General features: G+C 34.7%; 1 protein-coding gene across 1 annotated transcript in view; it reads right to left on the bottom strand.

The window, feature by feature from the left end:
• Positions 1–2,182: 2,182 nt before the first annotated feature.
• Positions 2,183–13,554, bottom strand: part of LOC141514367 (heparan sulfate glucosamine 3-O-sulfotransferase 3B1-like) — a 33,790-nt gene continuing 22,418 nt past the window's right edge. Inside the window, exon 2 of the mRNA XM_074225160.1 lies at positions 2,183–2,954. Within this exon, the coding sequence (XP_074081261.1) occupies positions 2,336–2,954 (619 nt within the window). The 3' untranslated portion in view covers positions 2,183–2,335. The remainder of the gene's footprint in view (positions 2,955–13,554) is intronic.

Raw genomic sequence — 13,554 nt, 5'->3', positions numbered from 1 at the left:
TTCTTTATATATGTTTTTACTACTCACTTTGTCTAGTACCAGTCTCCAATTTTCTGTGCTTCTGTAGCATGGGATAGGTAATGTTGCTTATTGTGCAAGGGACAGGGGAAGGAGAGATGGTTGGGTAGAACATATGATAGTGTTATTGATTTTTATTATCTATTCTTGTAAACTAATTTCACTAAATTTCATAGCTGGATGGAACTTCAGAAACCATCTAAAGTTACCAGTTTTCTTTTTAAATGAGCCTTTTATTTAGAAAGGAATACTTTTAGATCAATTAATGCCTTCATTTAGACCAATTAGTATCAATCTCATATGTAAACATAGCAACCCAAGATGAGCTGTGACTAGCAAAACAGCTGTCTAGAAACTAGTTAAGAATCTTTGTCGTTAATATCAATACTGAGGGGAGGGCGTAATTGCCAAACTTTGGTTACCTTACTCCAAAACAATGCCCTAATATAGGTTTTACTAGCAAAGATGGGTTGTTCAAATCTGTGCTAAGTCACATATGGCTAAATACATGCCAAATTTTAACACATCACAAAACAAAAACAAAACAAACAAAAACCAATGCCCCTAAAAACCAGCATCTAATTTTTTTTTAGGTGGTCTTTCATTACACTACAGTAGAGCACATATATTATAACTTAACATTATAAAGTCTGTTTTGTAAATGTAAGCATAAACACTAAAATAACTTTTTTTAATGTTTCTACAGATTCTTTTATATGAATGCTGAATGGCTTCAAACATAATTACTACATGATTTAATCAAATATATTAACTATGTGTTGGTGAGATAGTGAACAAAAACCCTATTCTAATTAAATAAGCAATTAAATGATCAATAATTCCTCCCCAAATGGATTGTGTTAATGATAATTGTGAAAATTCTACCCTGTCAACAACATGGGCTCAAGATCTTGCTAAATATTCTATGTAAAAATATTGCACGTCGGCACTTTTATCTGGCAAGTAGGTTTGGAGCAAGGTTTTCCAAGCTACCTCTAATGGATCCCTTATTATTTCTTAATTTCACTCACTTTCTGAATAGATTTCACTGACTAAGCTAGATGAGTATCAGTGGAAAACTCACAACGTGTTTTTGAAAAAGGAGAAGTCAGATACCATAAACAGATCTCCCAGCCTTTCTATTAACCAAGAAAGGTCTTTTATCTCCATCAGCTTCTTTAACATAGAGGCTTATCTTTAATCTCCTTTGTCCCCATTCTTATACAACCCTCCACCCTTGGCATCACTGTTTAGTATCCTTTATCTGTACATTGTAAGTCTTTTACTGAAGACTAGGGAACCAGCACCTATATTTTTCAAATCATATCTATCTACCAATGCCAGTTTTCTGTTGCTGGTTCTTACCATTCTATAAAGTTCTTTGGTTTATTAAAGCAGAGTGTCACGTATCTAAAGATGAGGCGCCAAAGCTTTTTTTAGATGAGAAAGAAAAAATTTCAAATTTCAGTGAATATTTGTACTAAGTACCAAACATTTCACATAAGTAAAAGGGAGAAGAGGAAGCTAAAATATACATAGAATTCTACATCAGAAAATCATCCTGAGATTTGAGAGGGGAGGGTAGTAAAGGAAGAAAATTAAATATTAGATGATAAAGTACAAGGTTATCTTGCAAAAGCAAAAAGGATCAAGCATCAACATTCAGGTTTCAAAGGAGTGTTTTATATATACGTGTGTGTGTGTGTGTGTGTGTGTGTGTGTGTGTGTGTGTGTGTGTGTGTGTGTGTGTATAAAATCTTTTAGTATTGATTCCCAGAATACCAAATGATCTTGAGTTGAGTGGAATCTCCAGAGCCAGTTTAAGAATAAGCTATTCAGTACTTTTTGAAAAGGCATCATATTATTTGAAAGACTAGCTGCATAAAGTATTGACTTCCCATTAATTCTAAGGCATATCTCTGATTCTATACAATCCATTAGGAGGGAAGGGATATAGAATTTTTGAAAAAGCATGTGGTAGACTTTAACAGTTGGCAAAGGTTTAATACCCGTATTAACACAAAAATACAAAACTTGTGCTTTTCTTCCATTCTTTTTAAATATTATAATTAGAAAATGGAAGCACCATCAATTGTAAGAAGAAAAACAGAATATTTGAGTTAAAAGTGTTGGAATGTTAATAGGCTTTGTCGTTAACTTTCTAAAGAATATGGCTAGTCAATTTAGTGAATTAATTGCTGATGAATTGAAAATAAATTATTATAAAATAGATATCTGTACATTTTACATATATAAAAATCTCTTTTATATATAAGCCCCTGCTTTACATGGCAAACTAGATAGCACTTCTTTTGATTTAGTCCCAGCCAAAGTCAAGTCCAGTCATCTGGTAGAACTTCAAGTTAAATGGCCTATAAAACTCACGGAGTTTCTGGACAACCTCCTGGTTGATATTGGGATGCGTTCTACCTTTGTTTTTACCAAGGCAGTGGGATTTGCTGCTGCCCTCATACTTTTTCAGGCAGGGGAAACCCTTGGTCTTGTTGAAGTAAAAATTTTTGTTTGTGATGACCCTTTTAAGGCCTAGGAAGTCTTGGACCCTTCCAAGTTCTCCAGCTGGGTCACCTATCAGCCTCTCCCCACTCACAAATAGTATCTGGCTGATAGGGAAGTAGAGGAGCCAGTTCTCTAAGTGTTTGGCATAGATACCAATTTGTATAGCACTCCAAGATGTGTCAATGAGACCTGTAGTTCTGTTTTTAAAAGTTAAACTTTCAAAAGTGGGGATATCAGGGCGTTTGGAGAGTGTTTGAGTATAGTCTGAGATGGCTCTGGTCACTGGGTCTCGGACCACAACAATGAGTTTGGTATCCTTAGACATGGCTGAAATACGAGCTGGAGCCTCCTTGGTAACAAAGTAACTAGGGGTTTTCTCCATGGTGATTTGTCCATCCAAGGATCTTGGCATCAGGTCTCTGAAAACAAGCAAATGATACACAAGTAAGAAAAATACATGCTAAATTTTCAACAGTCTAAACTCCTTTTTCATAATTAGGGTTAAGGAATATGAAAAGTTGTTTAATAGCTTCTTAGGGACCCTATATGAGACCATCGCAGGATTGGATTACAAAGAGCCATGCAACTCTCCTGCCTTGTGGATGATAGCTTTCTTCCTGTGATTAGACTGGTCTGCTCTATTCCTATTTTTGTAATGAAACCTTTCTCTAAAACAAACAAAAAAAAAAAAGTACTTATTTCTTCCTTATTTTTACAAGCAGTTAAATACAGTTTAAGGGATTTCCAGTAGGAAAAGGTAATTTTTTTTTTTTAGGTTTTTGCAAGGCAACTGGGGTTAAGTGGCTTGCCCAAGGCCACACAGCTAGGTAATTATTAAGTGTCTGAGACCGGATTTGAACCCAGGTACTCCTGACTCCAGGGCCGGTGCTTTATCCACTATACCACCTAGCTGCCCCCGGAAAAGGTAATTTTTAAACTCATAAAAATCATCTTTCCTTGATATAAATCTATAAATCTTGTGGATAATGAGAGAAATAATCTGATAGATTATTTCTAGAAATTTATTTTCTTGTTTATACCTTTCTAATATGTTCCACATTTCAGAGAACATAAACCACTGAAAAGGTGGTGTAATAAAGTAGTCTGGAAAAAGAACCTAGGAAAGTGTGTGCTTCTTAGGGGGAGGGGGAGGTTGCTGCTCTGTCAGTCATTTGTTTTATTATGTTGGGCAAGTTATTTAATTTCTAAAAACCTATTTCTGCATCATTAAAATAAGAAGATTGAATTAAATAATCCCTAAAATAAGTTCCAGGAATTTTTTCTATGCTTCCTATAGGAACAGAAAGTAATAGAGAGTGAAATGTTTTATCTACCCTCTCTTCTAGCTAGAAGCATGCTAGCTCACATTCAGTTGGCTTTACCATGATAAACACTGAGAAAATGAATTCATCTTGAGAAGTGTTAAGAAATATATGCGCAAAAAAGAAATATGTGTGCATAGATGTCACAATGGTGTAAACAAAACCACTGGAATATATCAGAAACCTTTGTGAACTATTCTACAAAGCTCCAGATGTAACAGGAAAAGATATAAATGGTATCTGTCACATAATCAGCATAGTAAAAACCATTCAGAGAAAGATGATTGATTCAGGATAGAAGCATATCATTTCATTTGAGGAGAAAAAGAGATGGATGCTAATGATTAACAATTATAAAAGTTGGGGTGGCTAAGGTGGCACAGTGCACTGACCCTGGAGTCAGGAGGACCCTGAGTTCAAATCTGGACTCAGACACTTAACAATTACCTAGCTGTGTGATCTTGGGCAAGTCACTTAACCCCACTGCCTTACAAAAAAGAAAAAAAATAATAAAAGTTGCAACTAATGATACTGAAAAATGAAAGACCTTGTTTGACCTCAGGTATTGAAATAGGTACCAATTTTTTTCTATATTGCATTATAAATATGAATATAGTAATGTTAGAAAAATATATACTAAAATATCTGGGGGCAAATTATCCAATTCAATGATGAATAGATCTGAATCCTCACTAGGACATAATAGTCCCTGCTTGAAGTCTTCCAAGGAGGTCTGCTTCTTGAGGCAGCTCATTAAACTTTTGGATTTTTCTAACATCAAGTCTAAACTTACCTCTTTGCAACATCTACCAATTGTCTTTTTCCTGGCTTCCTTTAAGTCCCAACTAAAATTCTGCTTTCTACTGGCAACTTTTCTTGACTCTCTTTAACTATGGAGACACTCCACTGATTAGTTCAAATATATAGCTTGTTTGTACAAAATTGTTTGCTTATTAGATTGTGAGCTCCTTGACTTAGGAGGTTATCATTGTACCCCTAGCAGTTAGGACTGTGCCTAGCTTATACTAGGCACTTAATAAATGTTTATTAACTGCCTGGTTTTTGTCCCCAAGAGTTAAATAAAGGATCTCTCCCTTCTCTGAATGATTAATGCTTCAAGAAATATCATGTCCTGCCCTGAGTCTTCTCTTTTCCAGTTTGAAAACACACACAATTTCTTTGAGAGCTCTCTGACATTGGCTTTTATTTTTTTTAATAAATAGTAATTTAAAAATAACTATATAAAAAGAAATACCATTAATAATAATAGTTAGCAATTATATAGCTTTCTACAATTACAATGGACCTTGCATGGTGTTTGGAGTGTGTGTATATATACATATATATGTATATATATATATATATATATTATCATCTATTAATAGAAACATTTAGCCAAGATCACTGTAAAGTCTTGTCAGTAAAATCCATGGTGGTATGAAAAGAGATTGGTTTAACTATTCACATTGAAAAGCATATGAAAAAATTATGTTGCCAAATTGAGCAAAGATACTGGAGTGAAAAGATTAAAATGATGCAGGTTTCTCATCCCACTTTTCCATGGGAGAAAAATAAAAAGAAACATTAAAGAGGGGAAAGTAACTAAAACACACACACACACAAACTCAAATTAAAAAATGAGCAAGACAAGGAAGAGCAATAGCACAATTAAAAAAAAGACTATAGGGCAACTGAATTGGCTCAGATACCCAGAATTAATGGAGAATGAAAAATAAAATATGCAAGATGTCTTAAAATATGTCCTCAAAAAATAGGTAAAATTTAAAAAAACTACTAGAATGTATGAAAGAGTTTGAAGAAAATAAAAATTCCATGAGGAAACTTAGTTTCAAATCCACTTTAAAAAGTAGAAGAAATAATAAAGAAAATGATCAGTATGAATAGTAAAATTGGAAAATCTCAGGAAAATTCTAAAAAATGCCAAGGGAAAATAATATTATCAAAAACAGAATACACAGTGAGTGGAAATTATCCAAACTATTAAAAAATTTAAGTGAGATATCTGAAATATAAACCATGATGCAGCAATCTCAAGATTATGGTTATTTCATATTACTTAGTAAAAAACAAATTACTATAAGGAATATGGAATAAAGTGAATTTATTAAAAAAATTTCTGAGATGAGTTAAAATTACTTATGAAATATAAATCAAAATCATCAATAAAACTCTCAATAAGAAGAAACTCAAGATTTAGCATTTATGGACAAAGCACAAATTCCTACACTAAAACCATTAGAAAAAAGTACAAGCTACTTACAAAAATCATTCACAAAGATAAAATAAGAAGAAAAACAATAAATTTTATATAAAAATAAGAGGAAGACTGGGGGAAGATGCAGAATATGGCAGAAAATTACCTGGCTCTCCCAAATTCCCCTCCATGTAGCCTAAAATATCATCTCAAATTGAATTTTTAATTAAAAAGTCATGACAAACTGTCTTCAACAGTAATTTAGGAGGGCATTAGGAAAGATCTGATCTACAGGTGCTGGTCTGGCTGGTAGCAAAGTGCAGACACAAGCTTTGGGAGCAGCTGTGTTGGTGGCAACCAAGGCTTTGGGTTGGTGGGGGGTGGGGTGGGTGATTGATCAGGAGAAGATTGTGGGAGCCCTCTGCTGGCACTGGACAAGAAATCCAGGTCTATTGACTGGATGTGGTTTCAGGATATAGCTGATGGCAAGAAAGGACAAGTACAAGCTTGTGAATACAGTCATAGAGGAGCAAGGGCCCTATATTTCTGGATAGAGAAAACTGATTGTGATCACTCTCAGGAGAACAGAATCCTTGGTTTTGGTTCCGTGGTAGAGGGGCAGAATGATTCTTCTAACTGTAGGAGAAAAGAGGTTGGTGATGTATTTCCATGATCATGGGGTATGAATGTTTGCTTACTGTGTAGGTGCCCTGATCTCAGCTTATGAAGTACTAGAGGTTACTCATAAACCAAAGCATAACCCAGGAGAGCAGTGACTTCATCTGGTCTTAAATCACAGCACACTGGAAGAATCATAAAGTCAAAGAGAGAGCTCTGAAAATAATAACACAAAAACCTGAATCCTGAGACATCATCCCCAACACTCCAGGAGCAGATCCTAACCCTAACATAAAACTAACAGCCAAGAATAGACCATAAAAATGAGTAAACAACAGAAAAAGAACCTGACCATAGATAGTTACTTTGGTGATACAGAAAAACAGGATCCAAACTCAGAAGAAAACAATGAAGTTAAAATAGCTACTGAAAAAGCCTCTAAGAAAATTTACAATGGCCATAGCCTGAAAGGAGTCCTTCAAAGAGCTTAAAAAGGACTTTAAAAACCAAACAAGAGGGATCAAAGCTGAAATAGTGGTGTGAGGGCAGGAATTCTCAGAAAATCATCCCCCCAAAAAACTCCAAAAGCTGTCAAATTATGACTGTTGCCAAAATTTAGAGGGGCAGAACCCATAGAAATGAGTATTATAATTTCCCAATCCAAGACAACTTAGAAGATCCGCAGAAAAAGTCTGTTTCACCAGGACTGGGGGTTGGAAAGAGCTGCAGCACAGCTGGGCCCAGAAAACTAGCTCCAGCCATCCAGGAACAACCTGCAGGGAGCCTAGGTCCCTGGGGCACCTGGGTCTGTGGCAGAGGGGGCAGTTTCCAGACCTCTTGACCCAGGGATCACCAGGGACGGCTTGAAGGGGCAGTGAGAGAACTTTGTGGCACCAGAATGAGCATGGAGCCCTGGCCAGCATTGGCCTCAGAGCAGCCTTGCTGGGGAAACCTGTGGTGGGAACCTGAGCAGCCACCCTGTAGCTGCTTCTGGAGCACTCAGACCACAGATGGTAAGGGGGAGGAGAAAGACTGCAGAGGTCTCTCTGTTCTCCTTAGGGAAGGACTCTGCTGTTTGCCCATACTCAGATCCAGGTGGCAGTCTGGGCCCCCATACTACCATAGCCAAGCAGGGACCATCTTCATAGCTCCAGGGCAGAGGGGAGGGTATGTGGTCATCCACAGACCAGAGCACAGGCAAGAGAGCAATCAGAACCTCTCATAACACCTTGGAGGAATTAAGGTCCCTGTGGGGTATCCCCAAAACCCCTAAAAGCCTTGGAAGTGCGGTAAATCAGTCATAGGCTGAGGAAATGAGAAAACAACAGAAAAAGAAGAACCTGACCATAGAAAATTAATTTGATTCCATGGACGATCAAAATGCACCATCAGAAGATGACAAAATAGAAGCTCCTGTTTCCAAAGCCTCCAAGAGAAACAGAAAATGGGCACAAGCTATGGATGAGCTCAGAAAAGACTTTGAAAGCAAGTAAAGGAGTTAGAAGAAAAATTGGAAAGAAAAATGAGAGCGATGCAAATAAATCATGAAAACCAAGTCAGCAGCTTAGTGAAAGAAATACAAAAAAAAAATACTGAAGAAAATAACATGTTAAAAACCAGTTTAGGCCAAATGGAAAAAAGCAACTCAAAAGGTAAATGAGAAGAATGCCTTTAAAAGCAGAATTGGTCAGCTGAAAAAGGAGATTAAAAAAAAGCTCTCTGAAGAAAATAACTCCTTTAAAGCTAGAATGGAGCTAATGGAAGCTGATGACTTTGTGAGAAATCAAGAAACAATCAATACCAAAATAATGAAAAATTAGAAGAAAATGTGAAATATCTCATTGGAAAAACAACTGATCTAGAAAACAGATCCAGAAGAGAGAATTTTAAAATTATTGGGCTACCTGAAAATCATTACCAGGAAAAGAGCCTAGTCTTCATTTTTCAAGAAATAATATAGCAAAATTGCCCTGAGATCCTAGAAGTAGAGGATAAAATAGAAATTGATCACCTCCTGAAAGTGATCCCTAAAGAAAACTCCCAGGTATATTATAGCTAAATTCCAAAACTCCCAAGTCAAAGAGAAAATATTACAAGTTATTGAAAAATAAACAATTCAACTACTATGGCTGTACAGTCAGGATTACACAGGATATGGCAGTGTCTACACTAAGGGCTCAAAGGGCTTAGAATATGATATTCTAGAAGGTTAAAGAGTTTGGATTACACCTGAGAATCAACTTCCTGGCAAAACTTAACATCCTCTTTCAGGGGAAAAGATGGACTTTCAATGAAACAGAATATTCAAACTTTCCTGTTGAAATGACCAGAGCTGAACAAATATTTTGACCTCCAAGTACAGGACTCAAGAGAAGTATGGGGGGGGGGGGTGAATGGGAAAGGCAAATTATGAGGGATTTAATGATATTGAACTGCATGTATTCTTGCATGGGAAGATGAGATTGATAACTCATATGAGTCTTCTTATTTATAAAAGCAGTTAGAAGACCTTATCTAGACAAGGGATGGGAGGGAGCTCTATGTAATGGTATAATATTGTATAAAGATGGAGTCAATGGATGATAAAGGAAAGTACTGGGAGGAAGGGAAGGGAGAAGTAGTATGGGCTAAGATATTTCATGTAAAAGAGTCAAGAAAAAACTTTTGCAATAGAGTGGAAGGGGGGAAGGTGAGGGGGAATGAATGAGATTTAATTTGAAATGGCATGGAGAGGAAACAACATATACATTTAATAGGGTATAGGAATCTCTTACCTTAGAAGAAAAAAAAAGAGGAAGGGGATGGGATAAGGGGCATAAGGGGAGAGGAGGGAGGGAGAGCGTAATAGAAGAGAGGGAAAATTGTGGGAGAGTGTAGTCAGAGACAAGACACTTCTGAGCAGGGACAGGGTTAAAGGGAAGAGAGAATAGAATAAATGAGAGGAGGAATAGAATAGAGGAAAATACAGCTAGTAATAGTGACTGTGGGAAAAGATATTGAAGAAGGCAACTCAGCCCAGAGACAAAGTCTATGAAATCTGAACACAGACTGAAGTACACTTTTCCCCCCTCTCACTTCATTTCTCTTTTGGGAGGAGAGGGAGGTTTATGTTTACTTTCACAACAAGATTATTGTAATAATTTAAAATAAACCATTAAAAAAAGCAAACAAGAGAGGTACAGGAAAAATAGGAGAAAAATAAGAGTAATGAAGTTGGGTTTTGCAAACTCAGTAAAGCTGAATGCAATGGAGAAATGGGTATTTAATAAATTAATGAAATTTTAGACATTCTTGAGGAGAAGACTAGAACTAAACAGAAAATCTATCTTTCAAATACAATAGTCAGGAGAAACACAAAAAGGTAAACATGAAAGACAAATCACAAGGGATTTAATAAATTTAATCTAATATATTGGAAAATGACATTTCTAACTCTCAAGAATGTTATTATTATTGTGTTAGAGAGTTTGGATTTGGGTTAATTATTATTTATTATCCTAAAAAATAAAATTGTGTAGAGAGAGAGGTAAAAATGGAGTAAATTATCATATAAAAAGGGTGTATGAAATTGGTGGTCCCTGACTGGGACCATATGACTAGGTGGTTGTTGGGTGTTTGCAGTGGAATTTGGGCTTGGATCCCCATGGCCCTGGGGCCAGTGCTTGGTCCACTGCACCACTCAATGCTCCATAACACACTTTTGAGGAGGGACAAAGTGAAAGGAGAGAGAGAGAGAATAGATTAAATGGGAGTGGGGAGGAACTGATGTAGAGAAATACAATCAGCAATAGCAACTGGGAGAAAAATATGGAAGCAACTTCTCTGATGGACTTATGATAAAGTAATCCACCCCAGTGACAGAGCTGATGGTATCTGAACATAGACTGAAGAACATGGAAAATATTACTTAGATTCTGATAAATAATATTTTTCATGTTCTTTTAATTTTCTTGTAAAATTTCTCTTTATATCAAGAGTATGCATCCATCTTGACCTTATCTTGGTAAATGAGGTAAGGTACTGGCCCATCCCATTTTCTGCCATACTGCTTTCTAGTCATCCCTATTTTTTTTAACCAAATAGTGAATCATTATCCGAAAATCTGGTCTTTACTCTTGTCAAAAACAAGGTTATTATATTTATTTGCTGCTACAAATTGTAGGTCTGTTCTATTCCATTGATCTACCTTTGTATTTCTTAGCCAGTGCCAGATAGTTTTAATACCTTATAATATAACTCACGGTCTGGGAATGCTAAACCTCCTTCCTTTACATTTTTCCCATTATTTTCCTTTGCTATTCTTGACTTTTTGTTTTTCCAAATGAATTTTATTATTATTTTTTCCAATTCAGAAAAATAATTTAGTAATTTAATTGGGATGGCATTGCATATATAAATTGAGTAAAATTATCATTTTTATTATATTGGTCCTATCTACCCATGAACAATTAATATTTCTCCAATTATTTAAATCTGATTTTATTTGTTTAACAAGTTTCTTATAATTTTGTTTATATGGTTCTTGGGTTTGTTTTGGCAGGTGCACACCCTGGTATTTTATACTGTCCAGTGTTATTTTAAAATTATGTATATATATATATATATATATGTATATGTATATATACACATATACATACATGTGCATGAATGCAGGTATTTTATGATCTCTTCTTGCAGAGTTTTATGATATATATGAATATTAATAATTAATGTAGATTTACTTTATATCTTGCTACCTTGCTAAAATGATTAATTCTTTCAAAACTAACTTTTTTGTCTTTGAGATTTTCCAAGTTTAGCATTTTATAATCTTCAAAAAGAGATAATTTTACTATCTCATTCCCAGTTCTTAAATTTCTTTTTCTTCTCTTATTGCTTTTGCTAGGGTCTCCAGTACATGACTGAGTAATATTGGTGACAGTTGGCATCTTGTTTCACACCTGATCTTATTGGAAAGCTTACATAGATCATTTACCTATACCATTACACATATCATTTCTTAAAGTACAGCAATATTTCATTACATTAATGTACCACATTTTGTTTAAACCTTCCCCAACTGGTGGGTATCTAATATGTTTCCAATTCTTAGTTATCATAAAAAGTGCTTCTATAAATATTTTGGAATATATGGGAACTTTTCATTATCTGTGGCTTCCTTTGGGGTAGTAATGGAGTCCCTGATGTACATTTATCTACATCCAGAGAAAGAACAATGAAGTCTTATTACAGACCAAAGCATACTATTTTCACTTTTTAAAATTTGTTTTATGTTTTTTCTTTCTCATTTTCCCCTTTTGTTCTGATTCTTCTTTCACAATATGACTAATATGGAAAAACATTTAACATGATTGTGTAAATAGAATCTATCAGATTAGTCACTATCTTCTGGAGGGGAGAGGTAACAAAGGGAGAAAGAAAAATGTGGACTCAAAATCTTACAAAAATGAATGTTGTAATTGGAAAAAAATCTTAGAAGAGTATGATATTTTATTTGCAAAGTGTTAAATTGCTTTCCAAAATAGTTGTATCATTTCATAACTCCACCAGCAGTGTATTAGTGTGCCTATTATTCCATAACTCCTCCAACATTGACTATTGTCATATTTTTGTCTTTTTTGTCAATATGTAGGAGATAGGATATTGGATTATTTTGATTTGAATTTTGCTTATTGTGCTTCCTATTTATAATTAGTCAGTTGCCTTAGGACTCTGTTCAAATTAAACTATTAAAAAGTTTCAAAAGGGTTCTTCAGAGAAACAGAGTAGGAGAAAAAGAAAAGAAAAGAATAAGGAAAAAGAGAAGAGAACCAAGGTGATTCCTATTCAACGTTTCCTTTTTTGTACAAAGAAGTTCAGGTTAAAAACAAACAAATAAACAAACAAACTATATGGCTACTAATAACAGACAAAGAAACTTTGGAGTGGTTCTATCAAATTTCAGTTAATAATTCTATTATTAGGAAGTTTTTGTTCTAATTATTTTTTTAATTTTTGCAAGGCAATGGAGTTAATGGCTTGCCCAAGGCCACACAGTTAGGTAACTCTTAAATGTCTGAGCCTGGATTTGAACTCAAGTACTCCTGACTCCAGGGCTGGTGCTCTATCCACTGCACCACCTAGCCACCCCTATTCTAACTTTTTTAAATTAGAAATTTCTAATCAGAAAATTTTCTAAATTTCAGATTCCTGTTCTAATCGTTCTATTATTATTAAGTATGACATAAATTTTCAATTAAATGAAGAGTAACTAATAAATTAAAGACTATAACAGTATGTGGCACCTTAACATTTCTAAATATATTTAAAATGAAAAGATAGAAATTTATCATGTTACTGTCAAATTATGAAATCAAAAAAACACTAAATTAAATTAAACCATTATTGCTGCTCAAATTAAATATATTTTAGATATCTTTATACTAGTAATTAGACCTTGAACTACAAATAGGCTACAAAAGGCTAAAATATCTCTATATAATCATTTTTCTCTAGTAATACCAGAGAGCAAGCAATAAAAACAATGCATGTGATAAAGTACTTTAATAAAGTTATCAGGATAAAGGATGACAGACTGGTAGAAAATAATGGACTTTAAAACATATAAAATACAAGTAAATAAATGAATGGAAAGGATATCACCTGCTAGTTAGGTAGAGTAAATAGCAAAAACAGCAAAAACATCGAGCTTTTCCTAGATTTCCCCCAAATCATTTAGTCTAACTCCATCATTTCCTAACTAGTTTACATTTAAATATTAGGTGATAAAACATCTATTTATTCTCTATAGGTTTATTTTTGTGTACTTATCCCCCAAATTTTATGGGAGAGGTATTCTTTTTCCTGGCTTAGGAACAAAACGAA

Source organism: Macrotis lagotis, chromosome 2 (assembly GCF_037893015.1).
Source record: "Macrotis lagotis isolate mMagLag1 chromosome 2, bilby.v1.9.chrom.fasta, whole genome shotgun sequence".
In the NCBI taxonomy this organism is placed as follows: domain Eukaryota; kingdom Metazoa; phylum Chordata; class Mammalia; order Peramelemorphia; family Peramelidae; genus Macrotis; species Macrotis lagotis.
Note: the sequence above shows the minus strand (reverse complement) of the source record. Positions and strands in the feature narration are given on the sequence as shown.